The 24,411-nt window shown below is 42.1% G+C and overlaps 1 protein-coding gene across 1 annotated transcript in view; it reads left to right on the top strand.

The window, feature by feature from the left end:
* IKZF2 (IKAROS family zinc finger 2) overlaps positions 1-20,449 on the top strand; it is a 137,068-nt gene extending 116,619 nt beyond the window's left edge. The window contains exons 7-8 of the mRNA XM_084642840.1: positions 6,114-6,257; positions 10,740-20,449. Coding sequence (XP_084498966.1) covers positions 6,114-6,257; positions 10,740-11,464 — 869 coding nt within the window. The 3' untranslated portion in view covers positions 11,465-20,449. The remainder of the gene's footprint in view (positions 1-6,113; positions 6,258-10,739) is intronic.
* The last annotated feature ends 3,962 nt before the right edge of the window (positions 20,450-24,411 follow it).

Genomic DNA, 24,411 nt, shown 5'->3' with positions numbered 1-24,411 from the left:
CTGGAATAAGCCTGGTTTAAAGTCAAATAAGAGCATCCACACAACCTTTCCAATGGTTTAATTAAATTAGTTTAAAATCACACCTTAAGTGAATCCAGCACAACTTTCTCATGTAGACAAGTCCCTTGTGTTTAAATCTCCTGCCATGCAAGTGAGCAAGGGAGTACAAGGCCCACCCCACTATGTGGTCAACCTGTTTCTGCTTTGGGCAAGGTGGGGAGGAGCTGGGTCAGCAGGCTCTTCGAATCCACAGCTTGACCCAACAGTGAGCAGAGTCTGGTCTACCAACATGCCTGCCAGTGTAGCTTAGCCAGCGAAAGAAGGGATGTAATCACTGCCCTATAAAAGTGACTGCAGCAACTTACCTCCTCCCTGGAGCACAGGGAAAACCAAGGATTTGTGACTGACTGGGACACAATTCCTTCCCACAGCCTCCCTGAAGGCGTTGCAGCTATGCAGTGCCCCTTACGAAAGGGCTAAAAGTTAGGTCTTAGTCTACCCCTAAGAATGTATTGTGCAAAAATGTGCCCATATTTCCTTCTGTCCCTTGCCATACTGTGTAGTTTTAAGGATCGGTATTATTGTGAGCTAACTGATTGGGGCATTTGATATCTTGGAATTAGTCAGCACCACCCTGAACTTGAGCTTTCTTGTGTGTCTTTGTAATTGTTTGTTTTCTCATTTACTATGTTTCTGGAGGTATACCCAGTATGAGATTACCCCGTGCTTTTCTTAGTTTATGTTACCAGAATGAGCCATAATGTATTTGCCTGGATCTATGAAACCACTGGCGCGTAACTGACTCCTATCTACAATTAGCAAAGTGATTCTCTGGGGTGGTCCTGCGATGAGCTTTTTATAAAAAGATGGGGGTGGGGATTTTCTGGTCCCCACCAGTGTCTTGCTATGGGAGGAAGGGGAGCCCAGCTGTTTGTGCTGGAACCCGTGCATCCTTGCCAACGATTAACAATTTTTTTTTGCCAAGGTGAGCTGTTCTAATAAGCTGGGGGCACCCCTTGGAGGGGTGTTTATGCATTGTGCTCAATTTGGTCCTTCATTCATTCATTTACTCATTCATTCTCACAACAGCCCTGTGAAGAAGGTAAGTATCATCGTCTCTGTTTTCTAGATAGATAAATCACCTAACTAAAGCCACAAAGGGGGTTAGGTTATCAGAGCATGGGTTAAAATGCAGAAGTTTCTGGCTCTCAGTCTCTTGCTTAGTCCACTAGCATGCCACTGATGTGCCCTTCCTTGTGGCTAGAAACCATGCAGCCTGCTACAGCAAAGCAGATAGCTCACTTGCAGACAACTTGCCAGAAGAAAGTTGCCATGAGGTAGCAGGCTGGGCAGTGCTGGCCCTCCCAGGTGAAAAATTGGTCTGGGGACCTCTAACTCTAGGTTTCCTGGGTCCCAGCCCTGTGTGAGTATAATGGAGACCAGTGCTGGATGTCTATAGCAGTGATCATGAATAATCTGTGATCTTTAAGAAAAATCAAAGACAAACTTTCAACCCTAGCTACACATTTGCACCAGTAAATGATTCTAGCTTAAAACAAACAAAAGGAAGTATTTTTTTTCACACAATGCACAGTCAGTCTGTGGAACTCTTTGCCAGAGGATGTTGTGAAGGCTAAGACTCTAACAGGGTTCAAAAAAGAACTAGATAAGTTCATTGAGTATAGGTCCATCAATGGCTATTAGCCAGGATGGGTAGGGATGGTGTCCCTAGTCTCTGTTTGCCAGAAGCTGGGAATGGGTGACAGGAAGTATCACTTGATGATTACCTGTTCTGTTCATCTCCTCTGGGGCCCTTGGCATTAGCCACTACCAGAAGACAGGATACTGGGCTAGATGGACCTTTGGTCTGACCCAGTATGGCCGTTCTTATGCTCTTATCTTGACAGAGAAAAAGGCTAGAGAAATTCTTCAAAATAGATGCTTCATGGTTACTCTGTTTGCTTATTTAGGACCCCAAAAATAAGAGAGAGAGGGAGTCCAGCCCTCTGCACCTCCCAAAAGTCAGCTTGACACATTACAGATGATGGGTCCTTTTATTCCTACATAATTGAGTAGAATTCTGGTTTCAATGCTGACTCCAGGAAGTTCTTCTCACCAGGATCCATGAGAATTTTCCCTGTCATATTTTTTAATATCGTTAATGTGAGCTGAGCAAAGAAGGCTTAGGGTCAAGAGCCTCAGCTGATGTAAACCAGCATAGCGTTACTATTTCAAGCAACATTCAGGGACCAAAAAAGTCCTGAGTGACTGTTTTTACTTTTGTTATGCAGTGTTCTCTGTTGCTTGAATTATGCACAGACTCTTATTACATGTGTGTGATTTCATACAACTAAAAAAACCCCCAAACTAAAAGTTGCTTTGAGTCCAGCCTTTTGATCTACAGTTCCCTTAGTTTCAAGGAAATGGAGGCTCTGAAGCAGTGTTCCTCAACTCTTGTCACCCTGAACACTGTCTAGGTCTGTTTACTGAAAGGATGGGCTAACAAGGTAGTGTTACTTCGAATATCCTCTCTTGCAAATGTCAGAGGAAACTCATCATCTTTGCTTAGGCTCCAGTTCAGGAAAGCACTTAAGTGCCTGCTTAAGTCCATCCCCTCTCAGAAAAGCACTTAAGCATATCCTTTGCAGTACTTCGTCTTTGTTGAATAGAGATGCTTTGTGGACCTTGGGCCTTAGTTTTGAGTGTGTGTTATCTTCCTTGGTTTGGTTTTCTATTTTATAACACTGATATTCCTCGGTGAATTATGTGGACTTTGGTTTTTGGCTTTTACTTAGGTATTGATTTTTTTTCCCTAAAATTAAAAGCAAATCAAAACAGGGTGCCTCGTGTTACAGCATATAGGAAATAGACATAATCTCTTGTCAGTTGTTTCTTAACATATATGATGCATTCCTTTTTTTAAAGAAAAACTCAAATAATAGATCTCGATTTTAAATATGTGCAATGGCATGATGTTCAGTTTCACCCTTCAAGTTTCCACTCTGGCAACATCTAACCAATCTAATCTTGATTTGTCTGTGGTTTAACAAATTCAGGGATTGGTTGTTTTTGTTGCTGTTCCTTTTCCTGAAATCTACATAACCAATCACATCTTGGCAATTTATCTTCCCAGTAACATAAATATTGGAGAGGGTCAGAAACAGTAATGTTTCCACTTGGAACTTGACTGTATTGGCAAAGGTCCCATGCCCTAGTCTCGTATTGAACCAGATAATAGTCGCCACGTGTTGTTAAATGTGGAGCAACCCTCTCTTACTATCAGTTTCAGAAATATGAAAGCAGGCACTGTATTGATTGTGATATTCCACAGACGAGTCAGAGCAAAATCCTTGCCTAATTTATTAATTGTAAGGAATTTCGGTGAAGACTTCTCGCTTTCAATGGAAGAAAGAAGTCCAGTTGTACATTGGTCAAATTTCACCTAGGACATTTCACATACCTTTATCCAAGACTGGGGTGTTGGCACTTTTTTAGCTACTATTTAGCCTTTATATGATATATCAATGAATATGATGAGCCGGGGACTCAAGTGACCATTAAAGTTAATGGAGTCTTTCAGGCCTATGTGGATGCAATCCTGTGAAGTGCAGAGTGCTCTTAACACCCATTTACCATGGGAATGGAGAGCACTGAGCACTTCCCAGGATTTTCCCCCAAGAAAGTCTCGTGTAATGTATAGCAGGGGCAGACGGTCATCGGTTTATCTTAATAGAGGGTGTGATTCTGGCCCCATTGAAGTCAATGGGAGTTTTCCCATTGACTTCAATAGGGACAGGATTTCACCCGTAGTGTACATGGTGACACTTTTTTTTTTTTTAAGCACAAAGAACAGCTCGGCACCCAGTTCCCATTGAACATCAATGGGACTGGGTCTCCTTGCTGCCACTTGTGTCTTTGAAAATCTCCCCATGTTTTCAATACATCCCTAACTAGGCCTATTGTAGGTTTCTTTGGAGCAGCCCAAGTGACCTAAGTAGTCTTCCTCAGTCCAGTCTGCTGACTGTTACCCCAAGCCTCGAAGTCTGCACTGGTTATTAATTAGGTCACTTGCATACCACACACCATTTTTGTAAACATTGATTGCATTTTGTATTTGTGCTGTTTCTCTTCCATTATTTTCACTGGTGCCAGCAGGATTCCTTGGTAAATGAGAAATCATTGTGCTCCTCAGTAGGAGCATCCTGTACAAATAAAAAAGGCAGCAGAGTAAATCATTTTACAGCATATGCTGAATTCTGAGACTCAAAGCATTCAGCTTTCCCTAGCAGCACAAAACACAAATGGAATCAACAGAATAAACTGTCCCATGTTCTTGAATGTCTGAGTTGAGAAGTTCACCAGAACAGGTCTTTTATTTCATAATTGCCAGGTATTTGCTCTTTCTTTTTTGGAGGCGAAGGCAATGCTTTTACTACCTCGTTTTAATGTGTATTGTGCTACCAAATAGCCACATGTTTAAGAATAGGAGATTCATTAGCACTGATGTCAGTGGAGTTACAGTGGAGTACTGCAGTGCTGAGTCAGGCCCAATCTTGCAGTCTCCACACACACTACACTCATGCGTGAGGAGTACATGATAAAGTCCTTGGGAACTGCGTCTTAAGGAAGTTGCCATGGTGTGAGGAAAAAGAAGGGAACAATACAAGATTTAGGGTCCAATCCCGCTCTCCTTATTCTGGCAAAATTTCCTTTGACTTCAGTGGGAGTTTTGCCTCAGTAAGGAGAGCAGGATGGGGCCCACAGGTCATACAGATGAGAGCAATTGTTTGCTCTGCCATTCCAGAAACCTGTTTTGGTTTGCTGCCCAGGAATCCTTAAGTATAAATCATAACCATAGCTCCTACTAACCTCCAACTAGCACAAGGACACTGATCGTTGAACCTTTTCAACCAAAGCTACCTTCTGTGAATGAATCTGGGACAATGAGTCTATTTGTTAGATTCAATGCTATGGAACAATTGAAACAACTGGCATTGCCTTTTGTCATCCATAAATTCTTCAGCCTACTGCGATGAATTGGAATGATTCAGAAATTGTCGGCCTGATCCTCAGCTGGTGCCCATCAGATAGTTCCACTGAAATTAACTTATCTTCTTGTGCTTGTAAATAAGAAGCCCCAAGAAAACCAAGTATTACTCAAGTATTAGGTGAGCAGTCATAAGGTTTGGTTTTTTTCAGCTAGGCATATAAAAGTAGTTAGTGGTCCATGGAGTACTTGCTGTTCATGTGTTTCTGGTGCCTGCCCCTTATTTCCAGCGGAGAGAATCAGACCAGGCATGAGATGGAGGGTGAAATAAGCAATAACAGAAGGTGTCATTAATGTCTCTTTTTTGCTTCAAAGACAGCTGAAAATACATACCTTTTTTCCAAGTATTCCTCTTCCATGTAAGTAGTTCCGGTAGCTGCCACAGGGAAGTTATTCCGTGGGTAAGGAGGTTGTCCACGGATTGCAAAGAGTGGGTAGATGTCCACAAGGGAATCTTGACATTCACTGGTGATTGAGAATGTTTAAGAACCTCTGTTTTATGCTATTCACCTGAACCGGAAAACTATGAGATGATGATCTTATAAATTAGATGCATTATGCCTGGAAGAGTAGCATGGAAAAAGGACATATACACTAAAGCCCATATTTTCAAAAGAGGACTTTGATTTTGTAAGCCTCCATTTCTGGGTGCTCAGCTTCAGTCAGAAGAGACCTGAATCTCCATTGCCATGCGCCTTTTGACATGGGAGCAAAGGGAGTATAAAATGCTATCAAGACAGAAGGATAGCAATTCACTCTCACTACGCACTGGTGTCACTGAATACACAAAGTGGAAGGCAACGGAGAATCAGGACTCAAGGCTGATTTTCAAAAGTGCAGCGCACGTGACAGCTCCCACAAGGAAGCACTCAAAATCAGAGGCCCACGTTTGAAAATTTGGCCCTAACTGCTCAAACTTTAATGCTGTTTCATTGCCAATTGTATTCCTTGCACCTTGTTTCACTGGTATTTTAATATGCACTGTAGTCTACAGGGCTCAAAATAGTTAGTGCCATCTCTTAAGTGTAGACAGACCTGTCTGATGTGACTTTTTGGTTTTACGTAGTACCTCCTATGGAAGATGGTAAGGAACGAGAGCCTGGGATGGACAACAATATTTCTCTGGTGCCTTTTGAGAGACCTGCTGTTATAGAGAAGCTGACAAGCAACATGGGAAAGCGTAAAAGCTCCACCCCACAGAAGTTTGTGGGTAAGCTTGAGAGAGCATTTTTATTATTCTTAGTGAGTAGGAATAGGTTATTTGTTAACACCTAAGAACAGTCAAAAGATCTAAGGGGAAAACTGCACTCTCAGAATTGAGCATGATTGGGGAGGGGGAAGGGCGAAACAATTGAGAGATGATTAAATCAAAGCAGAAAACAACCTGAAAGCGGCTGGATTACAATATTGTCATCCCTAAAACTCATGAGTCAGGCCCCCAAAATCTTGAGATTTTAAATTATACCTTTTGGTGTTTGAGCCTTTAGGGTGCATTTAGGTCATATTTTCGAACTTTTCTCAGTCATTGTGAGGGCTAGAGACTTACTTGTGTAGTGAAAGCCGAGATTCTTATGTAATCACCTGACTCCAGGAGCTGAAGGCTAAAAAAACGCCCTCAAGACTTGTGATACAACTGTGAGAATTGGCAACATGGAAATTGCCTCCCTGATATGCACGCGTGTGAAAGTGATATGTTGCAGCTTTTATTGAAAGAAGCCCGTATTCCAAGTGAAACAGCACATTTATTGATCCTTCAGAGCTCATACACAAGTTTTTGGGTTCAATACAGGGGTAACTGGGTGAAATTTAAGGACGTACAGTGATATTTAGGAGAAGGTCATGAAAGCATACGCTTGAATTTTCCCATGCTGTATCTATCACAGCTTTTCTGCACTTTTGTGGTCAGCAGTCTCTGAGGAGCCTTGGTTATGGACCACAGTACGTGCGCTCTGACTGAAATTTCAGAAGGAAGGGAAAGTGGTATGCTGCAAATGGTGCTAGTAATTGCGGAGAGAATGGTTGCACCCAGTGTTAAGGCACAGAAGTTCTTGAGAGATCTGTTGAAATAGTGGAGGTATACAGAATAACAAATTGTAAGGAGAAGGTAGATATAACACTTCTATTCACTTTCTCTCATAATACAGGAACGCGGGGGTCGTCAATGAAAATAAAAGGCAGCACATTTAAAACCGATGAAAGGAAACACACTTTCACACAATGCAAAATTAGATAGTAAAATTCATTGCCACGTGATGTCACTGGCACTAAAAACTAATCAGGATTCAAAAGAGAACTGGGCACTTGTATGGTTTACATAATATCCAGCATAGTTATAGTAAGGATTAAATAATACAGAAGAGATAAAAACTCTCATGCTTCAAAGCATAAGCCGAGCTATAGTTAATGGGAGTAAGGAAGAAACTTTTTCTGTGGTTGGGTTATTCCATAATTGCCTATGTAGGGTTTCTTGCACCTTCCTCTGAAGCATCTGGTACTAAAATATGATAGTGGCCTAGATGGAGCACAGGTCTCATCCAGTATTGTAGTTCTTACGTTCCTTGATCTGGCTATAAATATATGGTTTGTTTGGTAATACACAGTAAGATAATTAAGGGATAAACTGTTTCATCTTTCAGTTAATGTAGAGTGAGCATAATTAGAATGAAAGATCTCATAGTCCTAAAGAACCTCAACAGATAAATCTGACAAGTTACTTTTCAATACTTATTTGACCAAGAAGAAATGATTTTAAAATGAAAGCCATGTTAACATGTGTTGAAATATGGGTGTCAAATGTTTCTTTTGTATTGTGTGGCGCATATGGTGAATTAAAATGTACTGTCCCTGTACATTTTTGCATTATTATTTATTTTTGTATGTCACGTTCCCTTTTTAAAACTCAGCCCAAGATCTTTACAGTTATGGTGAAACATTCTGGTTCGTAACTGAAGGAACAGAGCAATGCAGGTCCTAAGCAACTTGAGTGTTTTCTTTAAGTCTGGTGAAGTTAATAAATGAGGCCTGTGAAAGGAACAAAAACGAGGTCTGAGGAGTTCACCACACAGCAAGATAATAATCACAACTGGCAGCACTTTCAGCGCAAGGCTATGATGTCAATTTAGAAAATCCTGCAGTTGGTAAAGCCTAAAAAGAGACCTTTTGATGGCAACCAACAAACCTAAAACCTATTGCATATAATTAAGCCAGTCATTTTCCTGTGCTTTACCTCTCCTCATCCTGTTTCTCTGACATCTACATTGTTGAGTAAATGGCGTATTTTGTGCTCCTGTTTTTTTGTTTTTGTTTTTAATTTGTGTGCTAAATTATAATGTCACTGTGGTCAGCCTTGGAGAACCATAGTAAGGCTCTGATTCACCCCAGGTGCTTTAACTTGTTGCCTGATTTGAAGCACACGAGTAATGCCATTGAAGTCTGTGGGACTATTTGCATACTTTAGATTAGGCACATACATAAGTAGTTTGCTGACTCAGGGTCTGAGTTCCCAAACATAAGTGATGTGTGGACTCTGAGAATATAACCTAATTGTTCCATGTATAATGTAAAATCATTTCTCTTTATATACATCATTTTAAGACAAGGCAAAGGGAGTGGAATATCTGATATTTATTATTACAGGTGATGAAAATAAAGTGTTGCTATATTGAAAGGTACTGATGCCTTTCAGGAGAGTTGAGATTGCTTTTTGCCCCAGGCAGATTTTCCAAAAATTGAAAGAGAAGTTTGAGGTTTTTAAGTTCCTGGACAGACAAAGTAGTGACATTTGTGGCTGCCTGAATTAATTTATTTGCAGTGGTGAGGATACATGTGTTTCTGTCGGGTGATAGAGTGGGATGTGGTGAGAGAATGAAAACAAACAAAGTTGTTTAGTTTATAAAATCCACTATCCAGTACCTTTAAAACATAACCTTAACTTTTCAACTAAAAAAACAGAAACAAAAATTTTTAAAGAGTTGTTAATTGACCTTCCCATTTATATGATGCCATACAATAATATAATTGGAAAAGAAGTGGGGCCAGATTCAGCCTAGGTATAATTAGAAGTAACACTGTTCATATCAGTGGAGACGTACCTTGTGTCAGAACTGAATTTGCCCCATAATTGGCATGATTCACCACTATGTTGTTCCATTTTTACACTGCTGTACCTCAACTGTTTTAACAGGGTCATATAAGTCTACATTTGGAGTAACACAGTGCTAAATCATACCTTATAGACTTGACTTATGTCAGCAAAAGTGATACTTGTTTAACCTCTGCTGTGGATAAACTAAACTAATACATGTTATTTTTGTTATATCAGTAACCTGATATATAGAGACTGTGTTCTCTAAAAGAGATGTTCCTTTCTGCCTGAATAATTGAGTGAAATGCAAAATTCAACCCCAACCTGGGACCTGTGGTTTCAGCTCAGCCTCCCACTTCCTGCATCCACTACTGCAGTCTATGGGCAGATGCAACCACCCTTCACCACCTCTGCAGGCCACTGCAGCTGCACACTTACGGGTCTGTAGGTTTGTTAGGCCCCAGTATTGCTGTCCTGTAAGGCCATTGTTTAGACATCCCCCTCAATACAGCCTCACTGTGAGATGTGAGCCATGATGGGTGTCTCATGCAGGTGCCTCTGCATCATGGCTGATTTAATCTTATGTTGAAAAATAAAACACCTTTGGCTTGATAGTCTGGTGATATAAACTGGTGTAGCTCCATTGATGTCAATAGAATTACATTCTTTTCCATCAGCCGAGGAGCTGGTCCCATATTTCCTCATTTGGAGCACAGAGGACATCATCTGATGGTTTCGAGCAGGTCTGGAATTCATACCAGCCATAGGCTTATCTAGAGTTAAGACTCAAGACTGCCTGCGCTGAGGGTGCAATTCCATCTCTGGGCAGAGGGCTCACGTAAGACCAAAACACCATAAATAGAGCTGAAGTGGCACTTGAATGGTGCCTGGTGCTGTCCCTCTGCCCAGGGATGAATTTCACCCTCAGTCAAGAACACAGCCGGTCATCTGCAGGGGACAGTGAGGGATTTTTTTTTTCTCCAGTGTATTCTGTGGTTTTGGATTGGATTTTTGGTTTGGTTTAATTATTGCTCACTCCTCTGAAGCATCAGAAATGGCCATGACTACAGATGGACACTGGGCTGAATGGGGTGGTGCTCTGAGGTGGTACAGAGCTTTTTTTTTTTTCCCCCTAGGTGCTCATCTGGCTGGTTCTTGCTTACATGTGCAGGGCCTAACTGACCACAATATATGGAGTTGGGAAGGAATTTTCCCCCAGGTCAGATTGTCAGTGACCTTGGGGGATTTTTGCCTTCCTCTGCAGCGTGGGGCAGGGATCACCTGCTAGGATGATCTTGGTATATCTCACTTAATCCTTTCCCTGCCACTGTAGAGGTCTAGGCGCTGGTGCACCTTGTTCCCTCCTGTTTTTTGCCTGTGGCCCACCATAGTTTAGTCCCCTGAGGGCTGTAATACCTTGGTCTAATTGTTGGGCTTAGTGTGGAGATGGTTGGGTGGTGTGTAATGGCCTGTGATATACAGGTCAGACTAGATGATTAGATGGTTCCTTCTTGCCTTAAACTCTGGGCCTAACACAGTGTTTTTCTCTGTTACAGTTGAATGTCTAGGTGACTTTCTTTTTCTCATTCATTTTGTTCTTACCTTTAGGTGAAAAGATCATGAGATTTGGCTATCCAGATATTCACTTTGATATGAACTTAACGTATGAGAAAGAGGCTGAACTGATGCAGTCTCACATGATGGACCAAGCCATCAACAATGCAATCAACTACCTTGGAGCTGACGCACTTCACCCCCTGATGCACCACACACCAAGCACAATTGCAGAGGTGGCCCCGGTCATCAGCTCAGCTTATGCTCAGGTCTATCATCCTAACAGGATAGAAAGGCCCATTAGCAGGGAAACAGCTGACAGTCATGAAAACAACATGGATGGCCCTATCTCCCTCATCAGACCAAAGAGTCGACCCCAGGAAAGAGAGGCCTCCCCCAGCAATAGCTGCCTGGATTCTACTGACTCGGAGAGCAGCCATGAAGACCGCCAATCCTACCAAGGAAACCCTGCCTTAAATCCCAAGAGGAAGCAAAGCCCAGCTTACATGAAGGAGGACACCAAGGCTTTGGATGCCACAAAGGCTTCTAAGGGCTCTTTAAAGGATATCTATAAGGTCTTCAATGGAGAAGGGGAGCAGATTAGGGCTTTTAAATGTGAGCACTGTCGAGTTCTTTTCCTAGACCACGTCATGTACACCATCCACATGGGTTGTCATGGCTACCGGGACCCATTAGAATGCAACATTTGTGGGTATCGAAGCCAGGACCGCTATGAGTTCTCATCGCACATTGTTCGAGGGGAGCATACATTCCACTAGGCCTTCTCATCCAAAGGGGACTCTTATGAAGTAGAAGAACTGCACATGAAGAAGTACTGCACTTACAATCCCACTTTTCATTGACCCACCTTTTTGTTGTTGTTTGTTTGTTTGTTTGTTGCTGTTGTTTAATTATTATTATTAACCTTATTGTATGGACCCAACCTCAGTCTCTCTGCCCAGTTTAAGAATGGAAGGAAGGAAGGGAAGGGATGAGAGAGTTTTGTGTTGTTGCTGTCATTCTGTTTTGGTGATCTGTCTTGCATATTTTGTGGGAATTGAAAGGCAGTCCATATCTGTCACAGTTAGCTGTACATCATGTCATATGTTGGATATCGCTCAACTCTGGTAGGTGTTTTAAAGTCATAATGAGTTGCCACCCAATTGTAGATTAATAATTTCAGGCAAATAGGTAGAAACATTTCAGAGGAAAGCCCTTTCAAATGTATAGCTATGGCGGGGAAGATGGGGGGAGTGGACAATTGTATTCTACAGAATGAACAATTATTTTTAAAGCAAAACTCTTTTATTTTAGGGATTTAGGAGCACGAATCAAAGTCAATATTCCTTGCAAAATTACTTCCATGGGTGAGCTATGTCCATGGCTTCTGTGTTTACTTCCCCTGTGGAATGTATAAAATATGTATGTGTAACACTGTACCACATAACAAGAGTTTAGTTTCATAAGTCTTGGGACCTCCTGTGGTAGGTTTGAGGTTCTGTGATGTTATTTTACTTAACTTACGAAGCACGTTTTTAGAATTGCTGATTTGCTATTATTCCATCATTGTGTTGACTCACTGGCTTCTTATAGACCTCCTAGTATCCATACCTACTTAGTGGCACCATGTGTTTTTAAGAAACAGCATTTACAAATAACACTTTTTTACCTAGCTTCTAGGGCAGTAGATATCCTAGGAGTGAATACAAATTCTGCAGTTTACTGAAGAGGTTCTGCTGCTGTGAGCTCCATTGACTTCAGTGGAATACTCTGAGCTACAGCAGCTTAAGATCTGGCCCTAGCTAGCCACCTCTCCAATGAATCCTTTGCTTTGTGATTTGTTGAATCAGTGACTACCTAGTATCCTTAATTCCTCTTTATTTTTTGGATAGAAGCCCTTGCAGATTTTGATGCACACCCTCTGCTCTAGGAGAGTGTGAAAGCCATGCAGAAAAACAATTGCTAATTTGATTTGATATCACTTCACGCTTTAGGAAAATGGGTACATGAGCTAGAGGCACTAAGGTTAGTTTGATTTAGTATTATTGACACTTACTAATTTCACTGCAGGGGGAAAAAAAGCTGGTGTGATCAGGCCATTTAGGTACAGACCAAACAAGAACAATGCAAACTCTCTTTTTTTTCCTTTTCTTTTTCTGACAATGCAAGACAGAAGCCCCAGACAAAATCCTGTAGGTTGAGTAGCTCTACAAAAAGTAAGCTTAAACCCAACATGAAACCCAACTCTTTTTATATCAATCATTATTGAAAGTGAACTGCAAAAATAGAGCTTTAACCTGGAAACATTTGCACAAGTGCATAGCCATTTTCCACGTGGGTACCTTCGTTGAGTTCCATGAGAACTTTTCACATGAGTAAAGTTACTTAAGTGCATACGCAATTGCAAGATGAGGCCATAATGAATCCCCATTTGCTCGTTTCAGTCTGTTTTTCTTATCTTGCCAGACCTGCAGCATTAGAAAGTAGGAGCTGAGTGGTATTGATTGAAATCTTTTTATGGCGACACACTTGGCAGTTAGAACCTGTGTTTAGAAAGGATACAGTAGATCATGGCCAGATTACCTGATGACTGTTTCCCGGCACTGAAATGCTATTAAGTAGGAACTGGTAAAGTTTAGCAGTAGCCTATTAATTATAATACAGTATGGATAGAAATGTCGCCTTATGTAATGTGAGAGCTATCAAGGATGGGAAAGAATGGACTTTGAAGAGACAGATACAAAGAGCTGGTTCCAACATTGTCCTTGACATCTTTTCTTCTTCTGCCCTTATTAATTTTGATACAGATAAAGCTCAGGCAAGACTAGCTGCCCCTATTTCTCTCATTCTCTTGTGCCTGGCACAATCAGAGTAACTAATATCCTGCTCATGACCACTGAACTCTTTCTTTGACTCCAAGGTTAGTTATTAAAGGGCATACATTCTCCTCTATTAATGGGAAAAGAAGGGAACTGCAATCAGCCAGGGGATGTGGAATAGGATAGCAGTTCCTCCTCTGCCCCACCTCTGCTCGGTAGGGCTGATTCTCTGTGGCTGTTGAGGTTGTGCGCTAGGAACAGAACTGAGAGATGGCTGTATTCTGTGACATCTTCCCCATGAAAACCCATGGGGATTACCTTGCTGGAGATGGCAGTGATCAAGTTAGCATTGTGTCCTCTGGGTTCCCCCTTCACACTCTGAAAACCCCACTGTCTGGGCTGGGGGTGCAGGGGCACGGTTTGGGCACAACCACAATGGCATAGCTCCAGAAGCAGCCATGTTCCCATTGTGGAGAGGGAGGACTAGGAAGCAGGGCATTGACAAAGGTATTATATGTGGTTGTCCCCACCCTTTGCCCATAACCTGAGATCCATGTGATTTCTCTCATGACGTGACCTGTCCCTTGCCTCCTCTATAGAATCATAGAATAGAATAGAATCATAGAATATTATCAGGGTTGGAAGGGACCTCAGGAGGTCATTTAGTCCAGCCCCCTGCTCAAAGCAGGACCAATCCCCAATTTTTTGCTCCAGATCCCTAAATGGTCCCCTCAAGAATGGAACTCACAACCCTGGGTTTAGCAGGCCAAAGCTCAAATCACTGAGCTATCCCTCCCGCCCGTCCCCAATGTGACAATTGGGATGTTCCCTGAATGGTTTCCTGGCCCCATGTGCATTTTCCCTAGCTGTGGCGTGGTTTCCTCTCTTTTAAAAGGTGATCGTAAATTCTGCCCAACCATGACAGCTGCTTGAAGAACAATCTGTAAAATAAAATGTTCTCGAAGTCGCTGGCCCCGTGCTGGGGGCGGTGTGGAGCATGGAAAGGCATTGAGAAATGCCCTGCCTGAGCTGGCAAGAACGGAGGATGTCAAGCCCATTGCTGCACCTCTAAGGGAGTGCAAACTGTGGTTGCTTCTATAGCCAGGGTGACAGTGGGCTCCTTGGGATAGCTAGCACAAGGGCATAGGAGAGGGAAAGGAGTGGGAAGATCCCTTTGTGTACGCACCCAGGAGCTGGCCATAGTCTGACCCAGCGTGAGCCAGTACACTTCTTAATTGATGATGCATTCTCCACAGCCCAGTGTGTCTCTTGTCCCTTTCAGTGACCTTGACCCTTTTTTTTCCTCTTTGCAGTCAATGCAGTTTATAGGGTGCTATTCAAGAATCACTTGGCAGGTCAGTGCAGCTCTGTGAGATCAACCCTGAGTGCTGCCATTTTAGAAGCTGTCACAGGGAGAAGTGCATATTGGCAGGAACGCCCCGTGACATAGCACTAGCCCCTAATACCACAGAGACGCACAGAGAACATCTTTGTCATACTGGGGTTGTGCAGGAGTGTCAGAGGGACAGCATAATTTTAGTCATCACCTTTTGATAGTTGAAATTCCTGTCTAGATCAAATCCGCGGGGGGTGGGGGGAACACATTAATATGTATTGTCATTTTTTCTTAAAACTCACTGTTTTTCATCTCTTCAGGGTGCTTTTAGGGGGAATGGTTTAAGTTCAGTTCAAGTTTTGAGTAAAGGTTTGGGCTAAATCTTATTTTAGCATAATCAGCAAATGCATGTCTATGGGGGATTACAGTGAAGAGAGTAGTACGCAGTCGATAATGTAGGCTCCAGTTCTGCAAGCTCACATACCAAGGACAACTCAATGGAGATTGCAGTGGGGTTCCTTACTGACTTACAGGTCTGCCCACAAATCTGAGCCTGCAGGACTGGGACCTCAGATGATGATTTTTTCTCTTTTGCTGTTTGCGGATTTCTAAGAGCAGCTATTGACTTCATCAAATTCAATGGTTATTCAAAATTATTTACTAAGAAATTTCAGCAGTCTGGGGATTATCCCCTCGCAGAGCAGTTGGCTCCAAGTATTTGCTATTGATCACTAGCCATTTGTTCAAAGTATGTGCTAAACGCTGGCTAGTTTTGGGTAGACACACATAAGTCTTTTGACTCAAAACTCGATTCCAATACTTGTGTTTAAAAATTCAGAATTTGCTTTCTGTGAGCATTTCCCATATTTGGTTACAAGTAGCTTTTTCCTCAAATGTCCCTGCCAATAAACTCTTTACCTAGATTTGTAAGGGGGAAGAGAGCCAGATTCAGACTCGGTCTAAACAGGTGCAAGTTCTGGTTTTGATATGACCCAGGGCTGGGTGCACAGAGCTTTCGTTACAATTCTGTCCATCATTGTGGGTAATGAGTTTTACAGCCAAAGCCCTTTTAATTGATTTAGGAATCCACAACTAAATATATAGGATTTTTGTATAAAACTAGTTCTTTACCACATACTTAAGGAGATTAAAGCAATTGCATTCTCCTTAAAAAGTGCTTCCATCCATGAAAGATGTCTCAACATTAACCTATATTGGTCTCTACTTAGAGAACCTGTTTTTGTAAATCACCCTGACTCTTACCTGCAGTATTAGCCTCTCTAACTTTAGGGCACCAGTCACAGAGTTCATACATCACCAAGTACAGAAATTCAACATTTGATTAACTCTCCAAATTGCTGTTTTAAACTTGTGCTTTGCTGGATAGGGGCTAGAATACTCGTTGCTTTGCAGGATCCAGTCTGAATGAAATTCAGTCCTTTGAAATTGGGCTTTTATAGGATTTAAGGGGCTGGCCTTCTGCACTTTTCTTATGGATGCACAGGGGAAAAAAGAGTCCACAAAAGAACAAACAGCTTCTAACTCCAAAAAGTGATTTATTCCAGTTGTACCTACCAGAAGATTTGAAAGCTGAACTAAGGGCCTGAGTAGCAATTATAAGGTTCCATAGTTAGTTAACTTCCTTTTACCTCACTACTTTGAAGCAACTATTTCTTGTAATTTCATTAAGGAAAAATGAAGCAGGAAGAAGAAGGATAATATTTGTTGACAGAGTAGCCAATATCGCAGGCTCTTGCAAAAGTGAGATGAAACTGGCTCTGTTTTAGTTGGCTTTTATCTTTAGTTTTATATAGTCTTATTTTTTTTAAAAAAAGTTAACATCCGTGATGATGTGTCGCATAAAGCATCTGGAGATTTATGATTCTGAAATAGTATATACACTGTATCATGTCATTCAAATAAGTTTTATTGTACACGTGCCTTTTTCAAATGCATTTTGAAAGCTGCTGTTTCATATCATAGCCTTTCACAATGCATTTAAAAGAAACACTAATGTTACGGAGTGGGACAGAGGAAGCTGGGGTTTCCCCTTGAGTAGGAAAATCCCTGAGTGGTGTAGCTGGCTCTACGCTACCTGGTCTTGGGAAAGGGAAGGGAAATGTCCAGGGCACAGTGTGCTCCAGCAATCCCCAGCTGGCAGGCAGCACCTTTTGGGGCCATGGATAATGGCCATAGTTTAGAAACGGATTCTAATGCTGCTCTGAACAATGCCAGGGGCTGAAAAAGTTCCCGCCTGCCCCCTGAACTTAAGAGGTTTGGGGCAGAAAGTTGGTGTAATACCACCTTTCTCCTTTCTCTGCACCCTATTGCACCAAGGCTGCAAACTTGAGAATCTAACCCTCCGTGTATTTCAGTGCTATATTGCACAGCATCAAACAGCATGATGGAATGAGAATATACTTTAAAGTAGTGTATCATTGCAAAAGTCTGCTTAGCTTAAAAAAAAATAATAATACAAAAAAAAAGGAGGGTGGAAGCTTGAAGACTACGGGACCACTGCTATGCCGATTGTTCAGATAAGATGAGAGAGTAAAACAAACAAAACTCATCTGTGAAAGGCATTAGGGAGTGTGATTTGTTTCTCAAGTCAGGCAGAGATGTGTGTCATATTAGGGGTTTCAGAGTAGCAGCCGTGTTAGTCTGTATTCTCAAAAAGAAAAGGAGGACTTGTGGCACCTTAGAGACTAACCAATTTTGTGAGCTGTAGCTCACGAAAACTTATGCTCAAATAAATTGGTTAGTCTCTAAGGTGCCACAAGTCCTTCTTTTCATATTAGGGGTTGTATTAGCAGAATACTTTGGTGAAAAAATCAGTAGTTTTTGGTACTTGCCTTATGGGACCAGTGACCTAGCTTTTGACCCATTCCTGCCACTTTCCCAACAGTTTACCCTGCATTGCTATAGGGTTGGATTCTAGTCCCAGCACACAGCCTGAATAACTGAAGTGTGCCACAGAGGTCAGTAAGGCAGCAGTCCTTCCATCACACCATAGGGCTTTCCATAGCTGCGATGGTAGCCTCAGGGATCTGCAGCCCCCACGTAACTCCCCCCTCCCCCGAAGGGCTGGCAGTTCCCACTGGAAACATGAAGACACCGATCTGCTGATCTACCCTGGCTCTGCCCCAAATCTCTCTGTGTGCTGGGACATAAGCAGGCCCCACACAGAATAAACGCAGAGGTTCCCCTGTGGTCAGGACCCTCCATGCTCACAGTGGCTGGGTGGGAGATAAATAAAAGAGTTTGCCCCATATAGCAAATATTTGACCTCTTCTGGAATGTAAAGTTAGAGCCCTTACATCCCATCGGGAACTTTCCTGTAGTACTGTATAAAAAGAATATCACTTGGTGTTGTCTGAGCTTCATGCAGAACTTACATGATGCATTCCTGGGAGGGTATGATTTATTTTCCAATATTAAACTATGACACTTAAACTATGAAATGAGCACAATAGGCTCATGAGGTGGTAATATGCTAACTTTCCTCCACGCCGGGTTATTAACACTAGGCCAGTGTAACAATAAAATGATACCTCTATAAATGGGTAAATTGCTAAACCTTTCACTTGGTATTCATGGAAATGTGTATTCCTGCCTCCAACAATTCACTCGCAGTCTTACGAGGGTGGAGAGAAGTAATCTCACACAGGCATTCCATTTGGGAATAAATTCATCACCTTCTATCCTTATATGGGATCTTTTCCCTTTCATACATACCATAGAACCTAGCTAACCTGCATACAAAAAGACTCTCTCTCTCGCTCAACAAAAATGTAACAGTAGGTTGCTGCAGTGAAGTCTATCATTACTCAAGCCTTCAATATTTTTACAAAAAAATACTATGCTGTATTTACTAGCACGTTCTGAAATATTATGAAGTCCAAGTGAATGACAGCTGTCAAGTTAAATGCTCAAAGCATGTTCTGAGGTGCTTTAGCTCTTTTTTTTTTTTTTTTTTTTAATATCGCTCACTTAGGGCTTAATCCAAAACTCACTGGGTATGTCTACACTGCAATGTAAGCCCAGGGTTAGTAGAACTCGAGTTAGCAGACTCTGGGTTTGTTAACCTAGGGCTTGAGTGTCTACAAGCATTTGTAACACCAAGTTAGAAATGGGGCTCCAGAATCTACATTGCATTATGCAGCCTCATGTCCAACCACCGATATTCCAGACTGGAAGCATCCTCCCAAATTGTGGCTGCTGTACCACTTTGTTCATGGTGCAGTGTGGAAAAACTTGACTTTCTACCAGACTTGACTGGCCAAAGGACAAAGAAAGTTGGCCCATGGGATTGTGGAATATTTTGGCATACTCTCAGACCATGAGTCCAATGAAACTGTATCTACACTACAAGGCAATAGGGCTTGAAGCCTGTTAATTCAGGCTTGGACCCTCCACCTCCACAGGCTTCTAGGACCCTGAGTTTCAGCCCAGGGTTTGCACAGTTTGTATGTAGACAGGAGTGGGGGGTAGGCTTCAGCCTGAGTTCAAACCCTGGGTTCACACTGCATTGTGGACATACCCATTGAAGACAATTGAAAGGACTCCTTTTGACTCCAGTGGGCTTTGGATGAAGCCCATATGCCTCAGTCCAACAAAACATTTCATCACATGCTTAACTTTAAGCACCTGAGCAGTCCCACTCAAGTCAATAGGCCTACTTGTTGAGGACTAAAGTTAAGCATGTGCTTAATTTCTTTTACTGGATGAGAGCCTTATTTGCTAACTTGTAAAGTTCAATCTCTCTCGTTGGGCCTCAGTCACTAGTACAAATCAGTGAGGTTCTACGGTAAATATGTATTCATTTAAATTTGTGTCCTAGACTTCACCCCATCCATGAATGACTAGTAGGCGGTACTTTTCATTGTGAATCAAATGGAAAATATGTAGGCCCAATGCAAAAGCAGAATCGAGAGCATGACTCCATAGTGGGAACTAAGGAGCAGGGAATTGGGCCATTTAGTTTTTACCTCAAGTGACATAGAGTAAGAAAAGCTTTGTGAAGGGGCAGAGATTACTGAATCCCCTACTATGCACTTACTGAGATTTGACATTACTTACTGGAAATGGATGTTCATTTCTGAACACACTGTAACAAGGGAAGGATTTTGGGTTATTTTTTGTAGTAGTTCAAACTTCTGAAACTGTGATCAATTATTTGACTAATTGTCAAGCATTCTCAGAGCTTGAACATCTTCATTTCCTGTTTCATGTAGCAAAGTTTTTTCTTTATTGCTTTCTCTTCCCCTCCTCCTTCTCTTAGCTTAAAGACTGGGCCAACTCTTATCTCCCATAGCTTTGGCCCATCTAGTTTATTATTATTTTTTCTGTTTGTTCGTTGGCTGTACAGGCTGTTTACATATTTTTGTACTCAAGGGTAGTTTTTATATTAAAAACAGAGGGGGAAAAAAGAAAATATTTGATTTGAGAAAAAATATTAAGGTACATAATCTTTGTAACACTGTCAAAACTAGGGTACCTAAAGAGATGACTCCACACCTATGTACTTGTAATACTGTATATTTGCCTTCCTTTTTAGTCAGTTTTATTTTCGGGTTGTAATTTTTTCCTCTAAAATGTATATCTTTTTATGTGAGACTGGAAACTTTTAATGCAAATGTTTGGAAAGATTTAAAATTGTAAAGTAAAAAGTCATATAACTTTTTTTTTTCCTTTTGGAAAAAAATGCTTTAAAAGAAGTTTTGCTACTGTTGTATTCCAGGGTTGAGGTCACTGACCACAGAATTGCTCTTGATGCTTCATTCTTAGATCTTGCTTTCAGAACGTGCTTCTTGCAAACATGGAAGATTGCTTATATTACTCAGTTTAAAAAAAAAAAAAGACAAACAAAAACTTTTGGTTATTTTTCTGTTCAAGTGCAATATTTTCCTGACGTCTTAAAAGTGTACAGTAGTTTCTTTTTCTTTCCTCAGTCAACACAAATTAAAAAAACCAAAATGCTCTATCTTAAATCCCTTAAAGGATAAGATTCAAATATTTACATACGTTAAAATTGCAAAGCAGACTGACAAAAGGTGAGAAACTAAAAGCTAAGGCTAAAACCGATTTTTTTATTCCCTGCTTTTGTTTGACATCAAAACATATACAACGGTTTGAACTAAGGACAGACATTTTATTGCCTCTGTTTCTCTTGTTCCTTTTTAAATACAGTTTTTCTTTAGAAAAGCACTTATCCTGGACATTTATAAAACACGTGCGGCCTGATCCCAAGCCTACTCAATAGAAAGACTCCTATTGACTTTCATGATGGGCTTTGGATTAGACCCTAACCTCTTAGCTAAGGCAAAACTCCCACTGATTCCAGTGGGAGTTTTGCCTGTATAAGAAGTGCAGGACTTGAGACCAGAAGAGCTTCTTTAGAGCTGAAGTTGTCTTATATAAGTGTAGATGGGGCTTGTTTTACATATCATACATATTTATATCTAATTTTTAAATGTCTGTTTCCCAGTAGACTGAAGCCACTGTTGTGTAAATATGTATTTAGGTACTAAATAAAAAATCCTTCTGAGAGTTCTTGGACAGGCAGTTACAGTGCATGAACAGGAGCCACTTTTGTCTTTTCAATTTGTATTTCAGATGTTTCCTTATAATACTAGCAAGGGCAATCAGACTTTATCATGCTCCAACCGATTGTCAAAACTATTTCCAAGACGCTTTTGAATTAAAAGAAGCAAAACACGTTCAACCTCGTGAGCTCCCCAGGTTATTTTTCATGCTCGTAGGGCCAGATTCTGATACTGAAGGCATTTTGAATAGCCCCTTACTCCACGAGGGTCTTGTTAAAGTCAATGGGATCATTCTTGGAGCAAGAAGTTGCTGAGCATGAGGAGGAGTGTCAGAATCTGACCCTGAAGCTTGGTGCATATGAATGCACCTTTAATCACTTCTGTGGAGTTCTACCCTGCTTACCCTAGGGCTGAATTTGACATCTGTCATTTAGGAAGAGGCAAACCAATTGAGTAGTATGGCAAACAGCTTTCCTCCAGGTTGAGTTCCAATTCTGTGCAGAAGTTTAAGCTCGTTTAAACCTCTAAACATCAGGGTTGAGGCCTGATTCAAAGTCATTGTGAATCTTCCTGCTGCCTTCAGTGGACTTGGGAATATGCCCTTATGACAGAAGTTCTGAAACAACCCTTACAACAGTGGTACCCGTGAGCCACTCTAATGCAAATCTATACACCCCTGCTAAACAGTTTTGCCACTGCAGACTGAAATATGGGACTTGTATTTTCTTTTTCTTCCCTTTAGCGTATGTGCATAATATGGTTCCATCATACCTGTGTGTGTGTATACTGTGCAAGTGTGTGAGTGTTGTACAGCAATGTGAGAGTGCGAGTCTGTATGTGTGTATAAATACAAGAAGAAGCTGCAGAAACTTTGTAATACTTTGTGAAAAGGATTATATTATAAAGGTTTGTACTGTCTGAGTGCACAGCTACTGGAATAAACATAGGGAATCTCAGGAACAAGCATATAATTTGTCCAAGACTTATTTCTTCTCAGAAGTGTAAGTGCAGTTTTTAATTCTGTATATTATTTAATATTTTACCAATAAAAATAAACTTCTGACATGAAAGGGTTTTCCATACAAACTTTCTGGTGCCATTGGTGTTCACATACATTTCTTTCCTACAACTGAAAACATCAATAGCTGAATAACCGTGTAGTAGGAATCACACACATGATGGTGAATCGTATTCAGTAATTGGAAAAAATTCTCATACGATACAGAAAACATGAAAAAGACTGGATGGGCTATGAGACAGGTAACTACGGCCCTGCTCCAATGCCCATTAAAGCCAAAGATAGTCTGTCCATTGTCTTCATTGCATATAGGTTTGGGCCCCCTCTGTTCAGGGCTGTTCCCTTTGTGACAGGGTCGGGCCAGATGGCTATAGGAGAGTAATAGAAGGCAGATATATTAGCCCCAGGCTAAGTAGGTCCCTTTTCCCTGGGTAAGGTAACAGGGAAGGTTCCAGAACAATCAGGAACCTTCTGGAGACAATTAGGCTGATTAGAACACCTGCAGCCAATCAAGATGCTGCTAGAATCAATTAAGGAAGGCTAATGAAGGCACCTGGGTTTTAAAAGGAGCTCACTTCAGTTTGTGGTGTGCGTGTGAGGAGCTGGGAGCAAGAGGCACTAGGAGCTGAGAGTGAAAAAGCGGACTGTTGGGAGACTGAGGTGTACAAGCATTATCAGACACCAGGAGGAAGGTCCTATGGTCCCCCCAAATCCTCCCAACTCCTAGTCAGACACAGGAGGAGTCGACCGGGACTGTGGGTTCAGAAAAACGGCCAAGCTAAGGGCTGCCGTGATGCTCCAAGGCAAGCAAATCCGCCAGTAAGCGCAAGACCCATCAAGGTAGAGCAGGAACTTTGTCACAACTGGTGTCGGAAGTGGGATCTAGTGTCCACAGCGTGGCGGAAGAAGGAGGGTGTTTGGAAGGAAGAATAAAATAAAAGGGAAGAGGGTCTATTTTTATTTTTTTCACCGCAATGGAGGAGGTAGTGAGGGCACTGATACAAGCCACGGCTGCCCAGCAGGAGGCTACTCATGTCCAGGCAGCCGCCCAACAGGAGGCAGTGCGCTGCAGCAAGAGACTAATCACCTGCTGATGGACCAGACTGCTCAAGACCGGGCTATGTTCCGGGAAGTGGTAAACCAGGTAAAGGCCCTTACAGAGCTGAACCGCGGCCATGATGGGACGCAGATCATGCGGGCCAGCAATCGGCTGCAGAAAATGACGCGGGAGGATGATGTAGAGGCGTACCTCCTGGCCTTTGAGAGGACAGCCCTGCGGGAGGCTTGGCCCCGAGAACAGTGGTCTGGCACCCTCACTCCATTCCTGTGTGGGGAGGCCCAAAAGGCCTACTATGATTTGCCTGAAGAGGCTGTGGCAGACTACCCCCAGCTGAAAGCAGAGATCCTGTCCAGATCTGGGGTAATGACCACAGTGCGGGCCCAGCGATATCATGAGTGGAGGTACCAGGAAAACAAAACCTTGCAGTCCCAATTATATGACCTCATCCATCTCACATGAAAGTGGTTACAAACTGAGTCCCGGAGTCCAGGGGAGATACTAGAGGTTCTGGTCATCGACCGGTACATGAGAGGACTACTGCCAGACCTTCGCGCCTGGGCAAGCCAGAACGAACCCTCCACCTACGACGAGGTTCTCGAGCTAGTAGAAAGGTGAAGGACGGCGAGGGAGCTGACCCAACCAGTTACGGTATGCCTGATTTTTGACCACCCTTGATTTAACAAAGGGATACTGGCAGATTCCCCTTGCCAAAGATGTGAAAGAAAAGACGGCATTCTCTACACCAGAAGGTCTGTTTCAATATATTGTTCTTCCTTTTGGACAGCATGGGGCACCTGCCACCATCCAGCATCTTATGGACAAGCTCCTATGGCCCCATACCAGTTATGCAGTGGCATACCTGGATGATGTGATTATTCACACCCCCGACTGGGAAACCCACTTAGGAAAGGTGGAAGCGGTTCTGGACACGCTAACACAGGCTGGCCT

Source organism: Lepidochelys olivacea (genome assembly GCF_965140295.1).
Source record: "Lepidochelys olivacea isolate rLepOli2 genome assembly, chromosome: 11".
NCBI classification, from domain to species: domain Eukaryota; kingdom Metazoa; phylum Chordata; order Testudines; family Cheloniidae; genus Lepidochelys; species Lepidochelys olivacea.
This window is presented reverse-complemented; position numbering and strand designations above follow the sequence as displayed.